Below are 22,558 nucleotides of genomic sequence, written 5' to 3'. Positions count from 1 at the left end.
GAGAATATTTAACTGAGTCAAAAGCAAAAAAATAAGGTAAGCAGGTATCCATATTCATTTCAGTATCAGCAGACACAAAATGCTACAAAAGTTGACAAATTTTAAAGTTAAAAAATAATATGTTACATAAACGATAAAAGCTCAATGTGGTTTCTCGGTTTGATAGATTTGAGCAACCATTAATGACGCAAAACATAGGAATTTTGAGTTTGTGGTAGGATGCCTATATAGAAAAATCACCCCTACGTTCAATGTGCCCCTTTCTTCTGCAGTTTGTGCAGTCTTTGTACCAGCATTCCTGTGACTGGATGATCACTCTCTCCACATCGGACATGCTTTCTTGCCTTCCTGTTTTATTTTCTCACTGTATACTTTGTGAACCTGACTGGCTACTCTGAACTCTTGTGCCTCTTTCGCAGCCATTTCCATGGATACACCGATTTCCATTGCTCGCTCTGATGTAAGATTACTTTCGCATAGGAGCCATTTTTGAATTGTCTCACTACGCAGTCCACAGATTAATCTATCTGTCATTGTATCGTTCAGTGATGTGTCAAATTCGCAGTGTTCTGACAATCGCTTCAATATGGCAACAAATTGTGCAATCGATTCTCCCTCGTTTAAGAAAGCAAAATCTTTAATTAATGATGAGGGGTTTTGGGGTATAATGTTCTTGGAGCAATGCTACAGTGTCCTTCAATGAGCAATCACCAGGCTTATGACTGGACCAGACTGCACAGTAGATTGCATGTCTGCCCATTAGGAACGTTACTAAAACCTCATCTTTAACTTTGACGAAATAATCAAACTGCTCAGTATAGAGCTCCACTGTTCGAAAATTTGGTCAGTCATATGGTCTGATTTGCCGCACTAGACCCGCCATATTAATACATTTGTCAGTGTATTTTTTCCTCACTCTTTTGCAGCCGACTCTTTCCTCCCACACTGGATTGTGTCAGCTTCGTGATGTGCAGCTGTCATCTCTTTTTATTTATTTTATTTGTATTCTTTTTATTTGTGAGCGTGATTGGCTTTGCAGCATTTTGCCTGTTAGCTTCCAATGAACACGTGCAATCGCATGCAGCTGTGGTCAGCTGAATAACACTAAATAAGATAAGAGAATGTTTATTATCTTGTGCTGAGAATATCCTTTAAATTCTATTCATAAATAATTTAGCAATAATCATCAGTGATTTTCATACTGTAAAATAACATTTTGGTTGATCAGAAAGCGCAAACTGAATAAACATTGGGATATTAACATTTATTAAGATGCTGAATGCGCTGCATATCAGTGTTTAGTTTCATACTCAAATGCATAAAAATAGTCGTTTGAATAAAAAACGTTTGAAGTGGGTAGAGCTACTTTTACTAAAATGGCTATAACTCCTGAACGGAATGAGATATTTTCACCAAACTTGGCACACATGATAGAGCTCATTCTGTGGTTGCATGAAAAAGGACACGATGACAGACCGCTTGGTGGCGCTATAACAGGAAAAAAACATGAAAATGGATATAACTACTAAACCATTAGTCCGATCAACTTTTTTTAAAAAAAAAATTGCGTACAGTGTCTTCGTACAAGGGCCCACTATTGTCTATGATGACATTGACGAATCTCGAAAAACATGTCATCGGCCACTGAAATTTGAGCAGCTATCAGAAAAGGTTAACGGAGGCTGATCGGAACGAAACTCGCTGGGCCTGCTCGACTCACGGCCCTAGAGGCCTGTGAGAATTTTAAAAGAAATCGGCCACCAGGGGATGCCTTTGTGTTTTCCACATTTAAAGCATCATGTATCGCGCGATTTTTCGTGCTCGCCCACAACAATCGTACCACATGGTAGAACTCCTCATTCTGAGCAACTTTGCCTTTAGGACCGCCGCTGTCCATCGAACCATTTGTTAAATATTAGATTATTTCAAAAAAACAACTTTGGCGAACTAGGTTTTTGACTCAACCTTGATAAGTGTTAAAAAGCTTTAGAAACCATATATTTCCTATGGTAACTTGTCTATATTGGCTGTAAATGCCAATGGATATGAGATGGTCGAGATAGTTACAGGCTTCCTTCCTGAACATAATAACCCCAACATTTATCTGTGCGCTGCACATTTTATGTAGGACAGAAATATCTTACTCAGTATTTTTGTTGTTTTCCAATGCAATTATCTTTAAAGCAATATACATTTACTTGAGATGCAGATATAAAACAAAATGAAGTGAGTTTATACAAATATCTGTCAGTGGGTTATGAATATTTCTCTTTGAATGAAGAATATTTTTCTGAGCACTTCATATGACCAGCACAAATTCAACAAGCGTTATTATACCAAAACAAAGAAACAGAATCATCATCATCACCAAACTTCATTCATCATCACATGACAACAAAACTTCGAAATAGAGACTTTCTCTTATCTCTGACTTAATGCAGCATAGCTTACAACATAAATACTACTAACAGAGAAATAATATAAAATAATAATATAAAATGGGATAATATAAAAAATAATATAACAATGAAAGTAACAAGAAATTAATTCTGATATGAAAATACAGTGAAAATAAAAACTCATAACATAGGTAAACACTGACAAAAAGCACAGTAGTGTTTTAAAGGACAAATTGTTCAGTGTTCAGTTCAGATGTAGTGAACAATGCAGCTACAGCTATTTACAGTACTGATTTGGTAATTGTAGCACCCCAGATCATTTGAAAGTGTCACACATCCTCAGTGTGGACAGCGAATAGTTAACTTTGAGGCTTGAAACTCTCTCTGCTCGTGCCACATCAGATATCGCATATTCTGTAACCTGTTGTTAAACGTGCTCATCACACAAGAATTCATTCAAACTTTTTGCAGCACACGGGTTCATTTTTCAAATGTTGTTGAGCTTGACTGTTGATGATGTCACAGTGATTGACACTGGTGGGCGTGTCCTATCTCATCAAACGGAACTCGTCGCCTGCTGCTCATTCACTCCATCAGGAACATCTCCTCTGATTAGCTGTGTCTCTTCATTCACTTCTTCTTCTGTGGAACCTTAAAGACAATACAGATAAATCATAAAAATTAAAAAAGTTTTGCTGAATACATTTACGTATAGATGATGTTACAGCTAATCTCAAAAGTTCCCCTAAACATGCTAAAAACAACCAAAAATTAATATTTTTTTACAATATAAATCACTACAAATGTTTTCCTTGAAATCTTAAAGAAAAATAATACAGTATAGGATACTGTGGCTTCATTCATCTACCTGTTGTCTTAGGAATATACAAAAGGATTATCAATGAATAAAGTTCCCTTTCACGGGAACTGTCGACGCTACGTCATATGACGTAGTGTCTCGTTCCCTTTTTCAGGGAACCAGGGTTACACAAGTAACCCGAGACGTTTTTTTTCGCTTCTCAAAAACTCTGTTCTTCTATGGCATTCGACTATTTTAGCTATCGTCAAACGTGTTCCCTGTACGTGAACTGCTCCAGTTGTTTTTTTTTTTTTTTATGTTATATTGACCAACTGACTGTACATTTGGAAAAATGTTTTTTTAAAACTTGAATAATCAAAACTTAATAATCTGGAATGTGCAAAAAGACAATGCATTCTTTGAACACCACCGACCAATCAGTTTGCACCTGTTGTGCAAATCAATATGTTATTATAATAAATGACGCTCTACTCACCGATGAGAGTCACATTGAATCTTCTGAACGTGGTCTGTTTGCTGTTGATGATCTGTAGTTTAAAATGTCCAGAGTCTGTGATTCCAATGTTTCTGATGATCAGTGATCCAGTTTTCTTGTCCAGCTCCAGTCTGTCTCTGAAACTCTCACTAATGCTAGTCCTTCCTGAATCAGTTTTAACAACGAGGCGGTTTTCAGGTCCAAATGTCCACAGCATTAGATCATCGCTCTGTAATTCAGCTTTAGTCTCGAGAGTGACAGGATCTCCCGCATTCACTGGCAATGTCCTCACTTCATGTCACAGCAAGACATAGAAATATAGAAAAAAATTATATCAAATGACTGAATTTGCCATTTGAACATAACATATATTTGTATATTTACTAACAGCTTTGTGCTAACACAAACCCTTTTTCTTTTTGCAGACAGTTCTTTTTGCAGCTTACATTATTGCATATTCATTTGTAGGAGTTTCCTTTTCAGATACAAAATTCATGTTGTTCCACACCTGTAAGAACTTAGTTCGTCTTCAGAACACAAATTAAGAAGACATTTTTGATGAAATCCAAGAATTTACTGTTCCTCCATTGGGAGCTATGCAACTTACACATTCAAGGCCCAGAAAGGAAAGAAAGACATCATATATTTTGTAAATATAGTGCCAAAACTTGTGTTTCTTCTTAAAACCACTGGAGTCACATGGGTTACTTTAATGATGTCTTTCCTTCCTTTCTGGACCTTGAATGTGTAAATTCAATATAGCTCCCAATGGAGGGACAGACATCTCTCAAATTTCATCAAAAAGATCTTAATTTGTGTTCTGAAGATGAATGAAGGTCTTATGTGTTTGAGGGTAAATAATAAATGATAGACATTTCATTTTTGGGTGAACTAACCCTTTAACCCTTCAACACTTACCACTGACAGTAACAATGAATCTCTTGCGTTTTGTTCTTGTGGTGCTTTTGGTGCCACAGCCACTTTTCCTGCTGCTGCTGCTGCTTATCTTTAGTATATAGAGTCCAGAGTGTATGGTTCTGATGTTGCTAATGGTAAGAGCTCCAGTTTCTTCATCCACCCTCAGTTTGCTTCTGAATCTCCCATCAGCACCGGTAAATTTCTCAATGGTCCCCTTATTATTTTCAGCAACGCGATTGTCTTCATTTTCATAGCACCACTCTATCGTATCAATACCCTGTTTGTTAGTAAGACCAGTGAGTAGAGTTAGAGAATCTCCCTCCATCACTGACTTCTTCTCTTCGTCTGTCACAGCAACACGCCGAAACAGAGAACAGAAATGTGGAAAAGAGAAGATTATCACTGAACAATGTTAATCTGTTCATTATTATTCATCATTTGACTTTAGAAGACTTTGAATATATGACAACATAGTGCATTTATGGTACTTTTCTTTTTAAAGCTTGAACTTTGTGGTCACCACTGTATGAAAAAGAGCAGTTTCAGAAGGCCTTTATTAACCCCCAGGAGCCATATGGATTACTTTTATGGTGGATGGATGCACTTTTTTGGGCATCAAAAACTTGAGTCCTGTTCACTGCCATTATAAAGCTGGGAAGAGCCAGGATATTTTTAAATATCCAATTGTGTTTATCTGAAAGAATAGTCATATACACCTAGGATGGCTTGAGGGTGAGTAAATAATGGGATAATTTTAACTTTTGATGAACTATCCCTTTAAACTGGAAAGTTTTCTGACATTTCATGTCAGATTTTGTTGCTGATTTGTGCATATGTTCATTCTATGAACACACGTACTCATATTTGAGAATATCACAAGATCAAATTTAGGACTGTTTCTGCACAACATTTTATAAATGAGGCCCCAGGTGTGTTTAATTAGGGCTGAAGCTAAACTCTGCAGGACTGTGACGCCACAGGAACTGAATTCTGCACCCCTGCCTCTGAAGGTGTGTTGAAACTGGTTGGAACAGGACATTTGATCTCTAAAAGCAGGGTTAAAAACCTCTGATGTCCACAGTTTAAAGAAAGTTATGACATTTTGTAAGAGATGGGAATCCTGTTTAAAATATATTATACTTACCCATTTTCTTTTTTAATTTAAAGATCTTGTGGCGGTAGTAAAACGCAGCTAAAGCTGCGGCCACAAGTAGAAGAACAGGAACTAAAAAACCAAAACTGATCCCTGCTTTAGCACCTGAAGAAAGCTGTGGTTCTGGGACAGCTATAAATAGAGACGGTGAAGGTGTAAGTCAGTGTGATGATCTGAAATGACTCATGCTATTACATTAAAAGACTTGATCTTTCAATTACTCACCATTGACCGACAGAAGGAATCGCCGTGAGCTCTCAATGCCTCTGATCTGTAGTTCATAAAGTCCAGAGTCATTTGTTCTGGTGTTTGTGATGATCAGAGATCCGGTCTGAAGATCCAGCTGCAGTCGACCTCTGAATCTCTCATCAGTGTCGTGTAATGAGGTCTCGTTGGCCTCGATATCGATTTTAGCCAGGAGGACACCTTTATCTCCAAACCTCCACAGCATCAGAGCATCTTTCTGTATTTCAGCATCATTGCGTAAAGTGACAGACTCTCCCTCCGTCACGGATACTGACACTGACTTCATTCCATCTGTCTCACCAACCACACCTGGAAAACAAGTGGAACCTTAATAAAAGTGTTTCACAACATTTTGAACGGTTTGACCCATTATGAAATCTTGCATTTATATTGTAAAATCTGGAAACTCTCACTCAATAAATGCTGACACACAGACATGTCAGGGTGGCACAACTGCAAACATGCCTCTTATTATGAATTGATAACATTAAACATGACAACGCAGCATCCAGAGGAGCCCAAATGATCCTTGTGGCAAACTGAAAATGTTTGTAGACCTCTCTCAAATACTGATTACACTTTTCAAGGATGGATAGATAGGTACACTTTCCATATCAGGTGGTACAACAATGTAAAACAGGAAAATGCTATCATAAACTTCTTTAAAAATTGGGAAAAGCTAATACAGACAACCAAACAGAAGCCTGATCGGTGTAAGATTAGTTGCAAAAGTCAGGTAGCACAACCTGGTCCAAAAACAGCATTAATGAATTTAAAATGTTAGTTTCAAAGAAAGATTTTTTTGAAGCTTTATTTGTCATATCACATGATCATTGTTGCAGTGAAAGACTCGAGATACTCACCAATGACTGTGACATTAAATATCTTTGTTGAAGTCATTTCTCTAGAGATGGTGAGTTTATATCGTCCCGAGTGTCTGATTCTGGTGTTTCTGATGGTCAGAGATCCAGTCTTTTGGTCCACCTGCAATCTGCCTGTGAATCCAGGATCATCAGTGAAAAAAACTGGAGTGAAGTCATCCCTTCCCCTTATCTGAGATATGAGCAAGTCTTTAGGTCCAAACAGCCACAGAATGGTATCATCGTTCAGTACTTTAGTAAGATTAGTGTGTAGAGTCACAGAATCTCCCTCCATCACCGTCATCGGATCAGGTTTAGATTCTTCTGTCTCTTCATCAGACACACCTGAAACAAACAGATTCAGTTTTACTGATACCACACTAACTTCAGACCAGCTCAGAAGACAAACAGATACTGCTGTACTGTTCTGGGGTGCGTTTCCCAAAAGCATCACGAGAAAACTATGGTGTTCTGTGGAAATCTGTTGGTAACGATGGAACAATACATACAACAATACAAAAGCATAAAAACAAAATGTAGTCTACTTGAGAAGCAACACTGCACAAACGATTAATACTTATAAATAAATATTTTGTCTTAAAGGGTTAGTTCACCCAAAAATGAAAATTCTGTCATTTATTACTCACACTCATGTCGTTCCACACCTGTAAAACTTGAATTAATCTTCGGAACACAAATTGAGATATTTTTGATGAAATCCGATGGCTCCGTGAGGCCTTCATAGGGAGCAATGACATTTCCTCTCTCAAGATCTATTAATGTACTAAAAACATATTTAAATCAGTTCATGTGAGTACAGTGGTTCAATATTAATACTATAAAGCGACCAGAATACTTTTTGGTGCGCCAAAAAAACAAAACAAAATAACGACTTATTTAGTGATGGATGATTTCAAAACACTGCTTCAGGAAGCATCGGATCATAAATGAATCAGCGTGTCGAATCAGTGGTTCGGAGTGTCAAAGTCACGTGATTTCAGCAGTTTGGCGGTTTGACACGCGATCCAAATCATGATTTGATACACTGATTCATAACGCCCCGAAGCTTCATGAGGCAGTGTTTTGAAATCAGCCATCACTATATAAGTCGTTATTTTTATTTTTTTTGGCGCTCCAAAAATATTCTCGTCGCTTTATAATATTAATATTGAACCACTGTACTCACATGAACTGATTTAAATATGTTTTTAGTACATTAATGGATCTTGAGAGAGGAAATGTCATTGCTGGCTATGGAGGCCTCACTGAGCCATCGGATTTCATCAAAAATATCTTAATTTGTGTTCTGAAGATTAACGAAGGTCTTACGGTGTGAAACGGCATGAGGGTGAGTAATAAATGACAGAATTTTCATTTTTGGGTGAACTAACCCTTTAATGCACTAACAGTATTTTTTTTATCATCACCCTGCAGGTGAAACAATGAACTACACTGCATTCTTTGAAACTATAAAGTCTTAATTTGTCTTGTTGGTTCTCAAATAAATGCGTCTCGCCTCATGACATAAATACTCATCAAGAATTGGATTTTATTGCAGTGTGTTATCTCTGTTGGGTTTATTTCTAACACTGCACAACTGTGGTGTAAGTTTTTCACAAAACATAGAAAGCAAATAATCAAAATTAAGGCAACAGACTGTTTACCAAAATATCAATAAAGATAAAAACAGACAGCAAATGGGCTTTTTATTGACAAAAGTTACATCAAATTTGATGTGTGCAAGGCCTTGTTTTATTTGAGGGTCTTTCATCCAAATTTGACCAATGGAAAAACAACTCTCATCCATGAAAAAGACTTCTGCCACAGGTTGTTTACTTGCAGTAAAGTTGAACAAAATGAACAAACAAACACAAAAACTCACAAAAGAAAATGTACAGCAAATGCTCTTTTTGTTTCTGCTGTTATGGCCATGTTCTAGACTAGAGAGCTGGATATGCGCGTGTGAATATGAATATCTAACTTTCTAGCATTGAATCTCAATCTCTTTTGAATACTGTCATATTTGGACCTCAAACAAAACTGGCTCATAGGTATCATGTCTTTGTAAAACAAATACAATCATGTATAATTCACTACTAAAGTTAGCTAACTTGTCCATACTCAGCCAAATGCTTTTTATTTTAGGAACATGTTATATGCAAAAAAATATACAAAATATACTCCGATATTTTATACGCGGACACCCATTACTTCAGAAACCACTGGGCGTACCCGCGATTAACACTTGCAGATTTTCAGGTCATTTTGCAAATACGATTACCACGGATCAACAACTGTTAGACGCAATAACTATTCAGAAATGTTAGTCATTATACTCATTTCAATGCATTTGATGTAGAAATGATAATTAAAACTTCGTGTAGCTACAGTAAACTGAAACCGAAAGAAAAACAGAGGTTCGAAACTCACCGTAGATTAATAGTAAGAACAGAAAGACGGATAACATGTCCGTATGTTGAGCCGTGAAGATTCTGAATTTAATAACGATGACTAATTAGGTTACTTTAGAATCTCCGATGTGTTTGTAATTCTAAACCAAACTCAAAACTAAGTAGATTTGACTGCGCACTTTGGAATGCCCTGATGCTACGTCATCAAATACGTCACGAACTTGGTCTCGAGTTTAAAGTTTTGAAGTTATATTTATCTTATAAACCTTTTGTTGTTGTTGTTGTTAGCTAAATATTCACAAATGTAAATTTTCTGAATGCATATCTCTTTTTTAAGATTTAAATTTGAAATGGAAATATCTTTTGAATCTATTGAGTTTTCTAAAAACTTAAAAGCTATATAAACAGTGGCTGAGTTAAAGTTGTTGTATTGTTATGTTATGACAATGATGATAATTGTTTGTTTTCCCCCGTTTGTTCAAGCATTAAAAAAGATTCTAGGTATGACCCTCGATTAATGTCACTTTGTATTGCATACATGTTTGCCTATGCATATCTTAGGCTTGTTATTTGTTCTATCTTCAAAAAAGAAAAAAAGAAAAAGAGCGGGAAGGGGTTGTTGCTATACTCTCATATTACATACTTTCATTTATGTTGCAAAACATCACCGAAATTCTTACAGAATGTTTCGGGTGTTGAAACTTTATTGCAGAACCCCTACTGAGGGTTATGTTTAGGAGTGGAGTAATTTCCTACATATCGTCCGAATTTATACGAAATTGCAACTTCAAACATTTTCTCGCGAGAAAGCCTGGTGACTGGGTTGCGTAACACGCCTAATTTAATGGACTTAATATATATAACAACAACATTCTCCCCTCCAAAAAGTTTACTGTAAGCGTTGAGAAAACGTATTCAGTGCCATCATCTTGCCGTGACATCCGCTAAACCAGCAGTGAACGCCCATTACTGTAGTGTAGGCATTAGATGACATGCAGCGACAGTCAGTGATATGAACGGGTTGCTTTTAGAGTGGTTTACTGCATGATTGAAGCGTTTGGCAAACGGCCAAGGGATATGATTAACGCTTTTATTTTATTCTTTGTGTGCTTGTGGCGTCTTGTTGGTGAGTTATGAGTGTTTTATGACGTTCCTTCTTGCATTTTTAGAAATAATAAACGCTTTGCATTATAGTGTTTTTTATGAAAAAAGTTAAGGGTTAAGTCTTTGTTTACTACAATTCGTTCAAAGTGCATGGGGGAAAAATGCCTCCATAATACAACTGATGATAACTATAACTGACAGTTTGGTCCTTTTTAGCTTGTTATAAAACTTGTTTCTGTTTGTTCTCTAGATGTGACGGATGAAATGAAGTCAGTTTCAGTGATGGAGGGAGATTCTGTCACTCTAAACACAGATATTACTGAAGTACAGAAATATTTGTCACTACAGTGGATGTTCAGAAGCACAAGAATAGCTGAAGTCAGCAGACTCACGCAAACAAACCTGACATACGTAGGTCCTGATGGGAGATTGAGAGACAGACTGAAACTAGATCAGACCGGATCTCTGACCATCACAAATACCAGAACCACAGACTCTGGACTTTACAAACTATCACTGATCAGCAGAGAGACCAAATACAAGAGCTTCAATGTTACCTGTCTGTGGTGAGTAAGGAATAACAGTGTTAGCATGACTATTATATATATATTTGTTATTCCTTACATTATATTAATTGGCTTTAGTTTCCCTTTGAAATTTGGATCTACTATAAATAAAGATCAATGAGACTGTTGTCAAAATATCTGTTATTATCAGAATCTCCTCAAAGCACTTCATCACCAGAAAGATCATCAACCTCTGATTTCTTGTCGTCCTGTTGTGCAGTGAGTAATTTATCTTTCACCCAGTCTGAAGATGCCAGCATTACTGAACTCCATCAGCCAAGTTCAGGTATTTCACTCGTAATATACATGGAAACTCTGTTTGTGTTCAGTATTAGTTTTTGTAAAGCTTTCACTCTGACTGAAGTGAGAATGGAAACCACGCGTGCAGTTGTGGTCAAACACATGCAGAAATGTTGCTTTATGCAACTGCTGATGGGTGTTAAACAATCAACCACATAAACCTATTAAAGGTGCCCTAGAATCAAAAATTTAATTTACCTCGTCATAGCTGAAGATCAGTCATTATTTTCATTTTTAAACACTTGCAGTCTGTATAATTCATAAACACAACTTCATTCTTTATAAATCTCTCCAACAGTGTGTAATGTTAGCTTTAGCCACCGAGTATACTATCAAACTCATTCAGAATCAAACGTTAACATCCAAATAAATACTTTACTCACATGATTCGATGTATGCACGCAGCATACATGACAAATATCTTGTAAAGATCCATTTGAGGGTTATATTAGCTGTGTGAACTTTGTAAACGCACTGTATTATAGAGTCGCGAGCTCAATGGGTAGGGAGCACAAAATTTAAAAGGCCAGCAGCCCCTGAATCGGTGCATAGTTAATGATGCCCCAAAATAGGCAGTTAAAAAAATTAATTTAAAAAAATCTATGGGGTATTTTGAGCTGAAACTTTACAGACACATTCAGGAGACACCTCAGACTTATATTACATCTTGTGAAAAAACATTCTAGGGCACCTTTAAAATAGCAAGATTTTCATTTACCACATTTGGAAGATGCTTTTATCCAAAGCCATTTATAATGCATTCAAGTTTGGATTTGATCAGCTCATGCATTCATAGAGAGAGAATGAAGTTTGTGCACTTAAAGGTACAATATGTAAAATTTTTGCAGTAAAATATCCAAAAACCACTAGGCTAGTGTTATATATTTTGTCCAGCTGATTACAAACAATATCTCTAATGTTTTCAACTACTTGTAAATCATGAGAAAATTCCCATTCTAAACAGTGACACGGGGCAGTGCAGTCGCCTGTCAATGACGTCAGTTACCTTTGTTACCGCCTTTACTGACGTAGAAACCACATGACAACAGTGTCGTGGACAAATGCGGAAGTAGTGTCTAGCGTCCAGCAAACCACTAGATTGCTTCAAGCAGTTCCTTATTTACTTCTTGCACGTTTTATGGTGGATTGTGCTACTTATTTATGGAACATAATTACTGTTTACCATCTGCCGCTGGTTCTGTCGACAAGGACAGCTCCCGTAAACTCATGACCGGAAAAGCGGAAGCGGCGCCGGCGACTGTCATAATAAAAGTCCCGCTGCTCGTGAGGCGTGTGTTGATCAATCGCTCCAGCTCCTCGTTCAGCTCCCGCAACACTCGCTCCTGCTCTGCTTCATACAACAGTAACGTTAATAATCGCATCCACAAACATGAGTTCTTCCAGACTCCAATCCCTATTCTTTTGCACCGTCCGTTGAGATGGAGACCACATGTCCCAAGTTTCCGCTCTAAAACTTGGCGTCATCAAACTACGCCTTTGTTTTGAATGGACTTCTAGCGACCTCTAGCGGAAAAAAATATCACAAATTGTACCTTTAAGTGCATTAGTTTTTTTCTTTTGTGATTTCTCTGGAACAGAAAGCAGACCGCAGATGAGCATGAGTGAGGGTGTTGCTTTAGAAAACACTTTTGATCAGGGCAAAATAAAAGTTATTTGAGAAAGAATCACATAATCACACTGGTTTCTGGAGAGCTGAGATTAAAGATCAAGTTCTAGAATTATATTATATTCATTATATTAAACAATCCAAGCTAAAGTTATTTTGCCAAGCTATGAAAGTGTGCATGAAAACCCCCTCAAACACAGTCAAGCTTCTGGATTCATTGCTTGCACTCCTAATAATTACCCAATCTGTAAGCCTGAAAGAGATCTGAATGCACAATTCGTTTTCTTTTTTTAGACGACATCCACTGTTGTGGTTTCATTGAAGATGTGATCCGATTGGCTCTCTCTGCTCTGGTGGGCGTGGCTACTATTGCTTTTCTGGTTTATGACGTCAGATCTACAAGAAGTGAGCTGAACAGAGCAGAAGAGACCAGATCCCACCGTCAGACTCACGGAGTAAAATCAGACCGTCAGTATGAAATGAGCAGAAGGTTTAGTTCCAGATATGTTTGCTGAAGTTTGCTGGTATAAACCCAAATATTAAACACGCATTAAGATTTTCTGTATTTGCACTGCTGTTTATTAAAGGTCCCGTTCTTCGTGATCCCATGTTTCAAACTTTAGTTAGTGTGTAATGTTGTTGTTAGAGTATAAATAAAATCTGTAAAATGTTAAAGCTCAAAGTTCAATGCCAAGCGAGATATTTTATTTAACAGAAGTCGACTACATCGCACGGCCAGTTTGGACTACATCCCTCTACTTCCTTCTTTAATGACGTCACTAAAACAGTTTTTTGACTAACCTCCGCCCACTTATGGGTATACAGGTATACAGATAAGTAAATTATGTGAAAAATACTGTTTTTTTACACACGAAACATGAACACATGTTATATTGCACACTATAAACACAATCAAAGCTTCAAAAAACCACGAAAAACGGGACCTTTAACATTATTTTTTTTCATTCTTTGGCATTTACTGGTTGTGTATGCATAGAATATGATTTTGATTGATCTGTTAAATGAAATACATGGCGCTAATCACGCCAAACAAAATAATAATTAGCAATGCATACTGTAGCCTATATAACTTTACATGATGATGAATATATGCATCACAAAAGTTAAATGAAGCAATGGTGATGAGATATATATATATATATATATATATATATATATATATATATATATATATATATATATATATATATACCTGTCCCAATTTAAAAATAATATTCTTTTAACTGCTGGCCTATGTCCAAGAAGACTGGCCATTATAATAACACTTTAAAGGTTTATGCTATGTATTATATACACTGTAAAAAATGACCGTGATTTTAACAGTAAAAGACTGTAAAAATGCTGCGGTGAAAAACTGTTGATTGGTTTACAGAAAGTTTCCGTACTATATACGGTGAATAACTGTAATAGATCTAATGGTACATTTAATGTAATTTTACGGTAAAATACCGTTAAATTCACAGTTTTTGGAAGTGAAAAATAACAATTCATTGTAAAATTTACAGTGAAAAACCGTAAATTGACATTCCCACAATTCCCTGCGTGACACTTCACATTTGATATATTTTCGTTGAAATAACTCTGTTTCTTCTTAGTTTTTCTCATTTTTTTCTAATCAGTTATGTACATTAGGGTTTTATGTTACATGTAATGTTGTTAAATTAATGTTTATTGCATTTTTAAAATCTCATGCATGTTACCATGATGGTGTTTAGTGTGTGTGTGTGAATGACACTGTGTGCACCTTCTATATATTAGTATTGTCCTCCTCAGCTTGTGGAAAAGCTGCTTGTGATGAACTTTGATTCATCATGTGACTCTTATCACCACTGTCAGTGTATTATAAAGGTACAAAACAGATATTAGTATTTCATTAGGTTGGTAAATTAACATTATATCAGTTAATGAAATACGTTATTTTACCGTAAATTTTACTGGGATTTTTTTTTTACAGTGTACTGAAATCCAATGTTAAATATACATATTTAAAATGTAAAATTCACATGTAACTCCATAAGTATGTTTACGGTTTGATGTCATTTTTACAGTATTGTTCTGGTAACCACAGCTGCCGGTATTTTTCCGTAGAAACAACGGGATTTTTTTTACAGTGTAACATTATGTCCTCTGATTAATAGTTAAAGACTGTTTTATCAAGTAAAAGTCTTTTTGTATAATTGTACAAACGTCTCTCTGCTGTGAAATCTTTATCAAGTAAACGCAAGAATAACTTTGATATTGCAAGTAATATTTAAACTGCACCGAAGCACTGTACTGTCTAAACTGACTGTAATCTGTGTTAGTTTAACGTCTCTCACATCACAGAATCATTACACTCCCATCAACATTTTCTGTCTCTTTAACTTATTTGCTAAGCAGTCATGAAATAAGTGGGATCACGTAGAGTTAACAGGTTAACAGGATTTCCATCAATAAAGTTGGAGGAGAGGAGGATCATCTTCAGCTGTGAAGGGTGGGAAAGGGTTCACTGCACACTTCATCCATCTCAACAAGTCTACAATCAGCTACTTAAATGTATAATCATGAAAGCCAGTTCACAGCTTCACTCTACAGCAGGTCAAACGCTCGGGTCTCTGTCTCCACCTGCTGGACGGAGCCTGTAACTGCAGCTATCAGGCTGAACAGGATAGTGATGATAGCAACAGCCAGGGACCGGCTCATATCCGACAAACACTGACCAGTTACATTCACATGATCATTAATGACACTTTTGCATCTGAACACATCTCTTATGCCTAAATGCAGCTGTGCACAACTGTGACACTTCTGGATTTGCCCCTTTACATTGCACAGTGCTACACAACCTGTTGGTTTAGGGTTATTCCACAGTAATACTTACTGTAAACACTGCTGTAATTGCACACAAGTTACAACATTTGTCTGCAGACTTTTATTTAACAGCATGATACTTCAAGCTGTTGACTGCCGTGGTTTAGGCCATTACAGCATGTGTGGTAGGAAGCACAGCGAAGGCAAAACCTCCCAAAGAAACATAATTTTCATGTTACTAATAAATATTTTTTGTTGACATATATATCTACACAATCATGAAGGTCACTAGAATCATCCAAATAAGACAAATCTTACAAGAGATCTGTAGTTTTCTGTATATAGTCAAAAGTCCAAGCCTCATCTAAATGACTTGTAAGTACATATATCAGGGGGAAATGGGGTAAACTGTGTTAAAAGCTTAATAAGTCAAGGTTATTGGTGTTTAGTGCTTTTTGCTTTCATAATATCCCACAACTTAACCCTTTAACTGACATCTACAGTAGACCTTTATTTGATCAGGAATAAATCTGTCAAGAGGTTATTTTTTGTTGTATAGATGTAATTATTTTCTTCATTCTATTTATTTTCATTTAACATTTTGATACACACAAAGTATACTGAGGTTTGTTTTGTTCCACCACTTTAAGACAAATGGATTTGTTGGTTGTTGTGTTTTCATAGTCAAGAGATTATAAGCATGATGCAGCTTTTTGGGGTTCGCATTGAATGTTCTTCAACTTTTATACATAATACAAATGTTTATGAATAAAGATTCAATCTGTTGAAAGCAGTTATTTTGAGTTAGATGCCAAATGTTCTTCTCCTTTTCAAATTTGACATTGAGGGGGTGCATAACACCAGTTTAACTATACGACAAAAAAAAAAAAAAAAAAAAAAAACCCTTTGTCGATTTTTAGCTTGAAAATGACATATTGTATGACTTTGTATTAGTATTTATCAGTATATTGACAAAGCTAAAAATTGATCAAACTCATTCACTGTGCACATTTGTTTTGTTTTGTTGTTGAAATGAAAGAAAAACGATCATTTTAAATTTTCTGTTGTCAGATTCTAGACTGAATTGATTTTTGATAGATATCAGTGTATTGCTGTGCACATAAACACACATTCTTTGAAACCATCAAGTCAAATTTATAATTTTAAAAGGTTCATTTAAAAATATACAACACAACAGCAGTATTGTAATACTTTTATTAAATGATATACAGTGTAATATGACCTCAAAGAATACTGAGGTTTGTTTTTGCATTAAATGACTATCTACTGCATGCAGATGATCTTGTGCTTGTTTTTAAGCTGCGATGTATTGAAACAAATTTGTGCACATCTGTGCTTCTGTCATTAGTGTTTACAGAATAACATTTGTGGGACGTCTCTGGCAGCCTCTGTTTGTCACTCCTGCTGCGAAACGCTTCAGTTCAGCACATTTAACCTTCAGAGCGGATTTACGCTTACATTCAGCCTCAGACGGCCAGCGCTCAACCCACGTGTGCTTATGCAGCACATACATGTACCTGAGAGAGAAAATGTGAGTGAGCTGTGCAGAGTGAAAGAAAAGAAAACCCCTTTCTTTTTCAATATTCAGTGCTACTCACCTGTTGGATGTGCTTTCTGTGTGCCAAACATCAGTGATCGGCCCAGTGATCAGGTATTCCTGACCCTCTTTCAAAGCAAGCCCCGGCCTACAGCTGGCATGAGAGAGGAACATCCTCCTGTCATTTTTTTTCAAATCAGCTTCTGACCCTGCATGGACAAATAGGCACAGTCACATTCATTTAAACATAGATTCATGTTACAGTTATGTTGTTAAAGAATTAGTTCACCCAAAAATTAAATTTCTTTCAATAATTACGCATCCTCATGTTGTTCCACAGCCGCAAGACCTTCGTTCATCTTCAGAACACAAATTAAGATATTTTTGATGAAATCCAAGAGGTTTTTTTTTTATTTTTTATCCTCCATAGAAATCAATGAAATTACCACATTCAAAGTTCAGAGAAGTAGTGAAAACATGGTTAAAATAGTCAATGAAGCGACTCTTCTGTGTCATTGTCTTACACTGTTTTCGTCCAGCGCTTCCAGGAGCCTGTACCATGATTGTAGTTGAACAAACTCAGGATTAAAGGATTAGTTTCGAGTTGACAAAACCAAACCACTCCAATCCGGCTTTGTTGGTACCATGATTCTGATCATCAACTTTTTCTCTCAATTCAGGTTTTGATCCTGAGTTTGTGGAGCACGTGCACATGAATGTGTGACATCAGTGGCAAACAGCTTTAATCTTTATTATTAAAGTTAAACGATTATTAAACAATTTAACTGTTTTTTTTTTTTTTTTACTATATAGTGACCTTTAATTTGGAGGAAGAGAAACTGGGGGAGTGACTTCATTGCGTTGGGTATGTCAGTGTCACTTTGTTCACATCTGATTGGCCCAATTTCAATTTGAGATCTCTGAACCAGAACATAACCTGCCCCGTAGCAGGTTAGCCATGGAGCGTAATACTGGCCAATACTGAGCTGGCGTTCAGACGTCGTAAACACGGAAGTACTGAACTGCGTTCATTGTGTCAACTGAGAATGACGGGAGTCACTTCATAGGTTGAACCACTGCAGTTATGTTGACTTTTCATGTGTTTATTACTTTTCTGGACCTCGAATGTGGTAATTTCATTGCGCTCTATTGAGGTTAAAAAAACACCCTCTTGGATTTCATCAAAGATGTCTTAATTCATGTTCTGAAGACAAACAAAGGTCTTATGGGTGTGGAACGTCATGATGGTCAGTATGTAATGACAAGAATTTAATTTTTGGGTGAACTAAACCTTTAAGTACTGTCATTTTTGCTCTAAATGTTTTGTAAATAAGAGATGCTAGCAGCTATCAGACATTTAATTGTTACAACAGGTTTTTTATTTACAGTATATTGAGTTTCTGTTTCTAGAGATCACTCTAGTGCTAGTAAACCGATATTTTTGCAATTTTGAGAAATATACCATCAGTCAAATGTTTGGAATAATTAGGTTTTTTTTGTAATGTTTTATTGTGAAAGAAGTCTCTTATGCTCACCAAGCACAGCAAACACAATAAATTCAGCATGTACAGCAAGCCTAACAATCACAGCAAGCACATTAAAGCTCAACACACTGAACAGTCAAGGGCTCTACAATGTGAATCTCAAACCACAAAATGCTATTAATATCTTTGTATATCCTTGCACTGAATATTATAATTAATAAGTTCAGATTAGATCATTCTCAGAAAGAAGCAATATCTGGAACAGATGCAACATCTTACACCATGTCTGGCCGCAGTACCTCTTGTGGTCTGGCCACACAGGATTCAAACCCACGACCTGAAAGGTTCAGGGCTTGTGGCTTAGCAAGTTGTGCCACTCAGTCGATGCTGATTCGCTAGACTGCTGAGTAGAGCTTTCAATGCAATAATGAGCACAGCAAACCATTAGTTAGCATATTAACTGTCACAGTTCCCTTCTGTCCCAGACTCCATCTCCCATCATCCTCACTGTTCCACACCTGCACTCACTTCCTCATCACGGATTCCCTGTACCTGGACTATGTCCTTATCACTCCCTTTAAATAGACTCACTTCCCTGCACTCCTTGTCTGTTCTTATGTTTGCTTTGTGTATGGTTGTTCTGTTTCTTTGTTAATTAAACATCTTTTTGTTGAAGTCCGATTCTGAGCCCTTTCTACTGCAACCACACGTAACATTAACCAATTAGCAAACTAAGATAACTTTGCAACTAATGTAAATTATGTTTAACCTGAATAAAAAGAATGGCCTTTGATTAGCATGCTATTTGATTGGCATGCTAAGCTATTTAGCATAGGGCAACAAATGCAGTGACGGCCAAGTTCAGAAACCTATTTCTCAGGAACAAATATCAAAAATTCCTTCAGTCATTTCTGTCTGGCTCAGTCCATAGATCATCTGAGCTGATTCTGGATTGTTATACATTTATTTGAATATGGTGGACAAACAAAATTATGGAAAATGACAAATGAGATATCGTCGGAATTGGCATAAACGAAAAAACTTAAATGTAATGACACAGAAAAAACTTTTTGGACAATGTTTTCAAATGCGTTTTTGCAAAAAAACGTTATAATTTAGGAACACTAGGTGGTGCTGTGTTCAAACTTCTAATCTGCTGATGATGATTCCTACTGTATTTTGTGCAGATATGTCAAATAATTTTAAAGATATTGCAATTTGTCAAAAATCTTTGCTTTGATGGTTCATCCGATCCTGGAAAAAAAATTGTTTATCCCCGAATTCGGCATGACACAAAGAATCGATAGACACCAAGATTTTCTGACAAACTGTTCAAAAGTTATTAGCAAAAATAGTAAAAAAAAACAAAACAAAAAAAAACCTCTGACCTGTAGGTGGCGCTGTTCCCAAATTTGGCGTGATAATAAGAAAACTAATGGATACAATAAGGGGCTATAGCACCTTCAGTGCTTGGCCCCTAATAATAAAACTAACAATTACAATTTTCTATTTGTAACTGTTTTGTATTTTAATAAATTTTCAAATGTAATTGAACAGCACTTCAGAAATCATTTTAATATGTGGACTTGATTCCAAGTCACAGACATAGGGCCTGCTTTTCTTTCACCATCCAGTTCAACTCCTCCTTTAAAAAGTTACTTAAAATTATATAGTTTTGAAAAGAAATTCGATAAGCACAATTGATGCATTTCAGTAAAAAGGAAGTAGTCTGCCATGACTTACCATTTTGTATAATCTGAACAATCTTCATCTCATACTGATCGTAGTAACACTTCCTTACACTCATCAGTTTAACCTTGTAGGCTGAAGAGGAGACACCAAAAGACCAATTTATTGACCCCGCAAAACTTATAAAGGTCAGGGATGTAAATGTGACCCAGCAAATATTTACCATAATGTCTTCCATTGCATGCAACCCGCTCTTTCGTAAAAGACATATTCTGTGGTTTTTGCACGCAGCAGTCACCTGTCCAGAAATATTAAATAGATAATAATAATTATATATGAAAAAGACCCATGAGTGAAATGCCAACTGAGGCTATGTGTGGAAAAAAGATGCATTCATTAAAGGGTCAGTTCAATCAAAAAAAAAAAAAAAAAAAAAAAAAAAAAAATTATATATATATATTTCATATGTTTTATTACTCAGGCTGTTTCAGAACATGGAGAAAAAATAATGGAAAAAATTATCTGCCAATGTGACATGCTTCATGTGCATTCTAAATGTGTTAGTGTTTTCCATTTTGATGTTTTACAGTTGTGTTACCCGTATTTTGAATTACACATTGCTTTGTGATGTGTTTTAGGGTTGAAAATTTTAACAAAAATGCTGGTAATTTTCTGCTAGTGTGCAAAAGGAGATGAGACGGACCCTGTGAGCAGTGGCACACATTGCCTCTGCAGAGCTGCTGGTCTTCAGGAGGAGAGTAGAACCTGCTGCAGTGCTTATCTGAAATAACAGAGATCTTATTTAGCATTCATCACGTAAAATGTCTTGGTTACGTATGTAACCTTAGTTCCCTGATTAGGGAATGAGACATGTCAATTGCTGTGGGATCGCCTCTGCGTGATTGCGTTGTGAAGCGTGTATGAAATCAGTCCAATAGGGTGACGGAACGTCATAGGCGGGTGACGCCACTGACCAGGAACTATAAAGCCTACCCAAAAATCACACTCATTCAGCTTCTGAATTCTGAAGCAAGGTGCTTACGGGCATGTCGGGAGTATGGCAGGGCGTCTCATTCCCTAATCAGGGAACTAAGATTACATACGTATCTGAGACGTTCCCTTTCAAGGGAACTTGCGCTGCGTCAATCGCCGTGGGAACGACAATACCAACGTCGCCATATGAGCAAGTGACAGCATGTGTGAAGTCAAAATGCACCTGCGCCCCTGGAGTGGAGCCGAGGTCTAGTTCGTAGAACCTCATGGATGTGTGCGGTGAGGACCAGCATGCCGCATCACAAACTTCTTGTAGGGACACACCCGAAAGTAAAGCCTTGGAAGCAGCCATAATCCTTGTAGAGTGGGCTCAAACAGCCAATTGTGAAGGCTGACCAGCCGACTCATAAGCAAGTGAGATGGCCTCGACCACCCACTTGCTCATTCTCTGCTTGGATGCAGGGTGACCCAAAACACACAAATAGTTGATCAGATTTTCTCCACAGGGCAGCTCTGTGGACATAGGCATCCAAAGCCCCAACTGGGCACAGTAGATTAAGCTTTTCCTGGTCCGACGTTGTAAATGGAGGAGGACAGAAGGCCTGCAGCACAATAGGTCTCACAGTATTAGTGAGGACCTTAGGAATGTATCCCAGTCTTGGATGCAAGAAAGCCTTGACCATACCGGGCGCAAATTCTAAGCACGATGGAGTTACTGAGAGGGCTTGAATGTCTCCAATTGTCTTGAGAGACATAATAGCAAGGAGAAACACTGTTTTTAGTGTGAGAAACTTCTCGGGGACTTCTTTGATAGGCTCGAAGGGGGCCATAGAAAGGCCTTGTAAAACAACAGCCAAATCCCAAGCCGGTACTCTCGTGTAACTGCAGGTCTAAGCCTCAAAGTGCCACGAAGGAAACGAGTTATAAGTGGGTGTCTCCCCAAAGATACACCACTCAAAAGAGCGTGGTAAGCAGCTAAGGCTGCCACGTACACCTTTAGTGTGGAGGGGGATAGCCCTGTGGAAAATCTTTCCTGCACCACTCTCAAGTCAAGTCAAGTCACCTTTATTTATATAGTGCTTTTTACAATGCAGATTGTGTCAAAGCAGCTTTACATTGATAACTGGTACATAATTTGGCTGCA

At 37.0% G+C, this 22,558-nt stretch overlaps 2 protein-coding genes and 1 pseudogene across 2 annotated transcripts in view; 1 reads left to right on the top strand and 2 right to left on the bottom strand.

Annotated features, from left to right (window-relative positions):
• Nucleotides 1–2,355: 2,355 nt before the first annotated feature.
• Nucleotides 2,356–9,509, bottom strand: LOC125246779. Its single transcript, XM_048157813.1, has 7 exons — nucleotides 9,302–9,509; nucleotides 6,875–7,216; nucleotides 5,991–6,320; nucleotides 5,757–5,897; nucleotides 4,613–4,957; nucleotides 3,695–3,985; nucleotides 2,356–3,050 (listed from the first exon to the last, which is right to left on the bottom strand). Exons 1-7 carry the CDS (start codon nucleotides 9,336–9,338, stop codon nucleotides 2,956–2,958), a joined length of 1,581 nt encoding a protein of 526 aa, XP_048013770.1. The 5' UTR covers nucleotides 9,339–9,509; the 3' UTR covers nucleotides 2,356–2,955.
• On the top strand, nucleotides 8,315–13,458 carry LOC125248711 (annotated as a pseudogene).
• A 3,430-nt stretch (nucleotides 13,459–16,888) lies between these two features.
• Nucleotides 16,889–22,558, bottom strand: part of LOC125248623 (complement C3-like) — a 66,815-nt gene continuing 61,145 nt past the window's right edge. Inside the window, 5 exon segments of the mRNA XM_048160664.1 lie at nucleotides 16,889–17,228; nucleotides 17,310–17,457; nucleotides 20,476–20,556; nucleotides 20,645–20,719; nucleotides 21,125–21,202. Coding sequence (XP_048016621.1) covers nucleotides 17,063–17,228; nucleotides 17,310–17,457; nucleotides 20,476–20,556; nucleotides 20,645–20,719; nucleotides 21,125–21,202 — 548 coding nt within the window. The 3' untranslated portion in view covers nucleotides 16,889–17,062.

This window comes from Megalobrama amblycephala, linkage group LG1 (assembly GCF_018812025.1).
Source record: "Megalobrama amblycephala isolate DHTTF-2021 linkage group LG1, ASM1881202v1, whole genome shotgun sequence".
NCBI classification, from domain to species: domain Eukaryota; kingdom Metazoa; phylum Chordata; class Actinopteri; order Cypriniformes; family Xenocyprididae; genus Megalobrama; species Megalobrama amblycephala.
The sequence above is the reverse complement of the archived record's forward strand: the minus strand, read 5'-3'. Positions and strand labels throughout refer to the sequence as shown.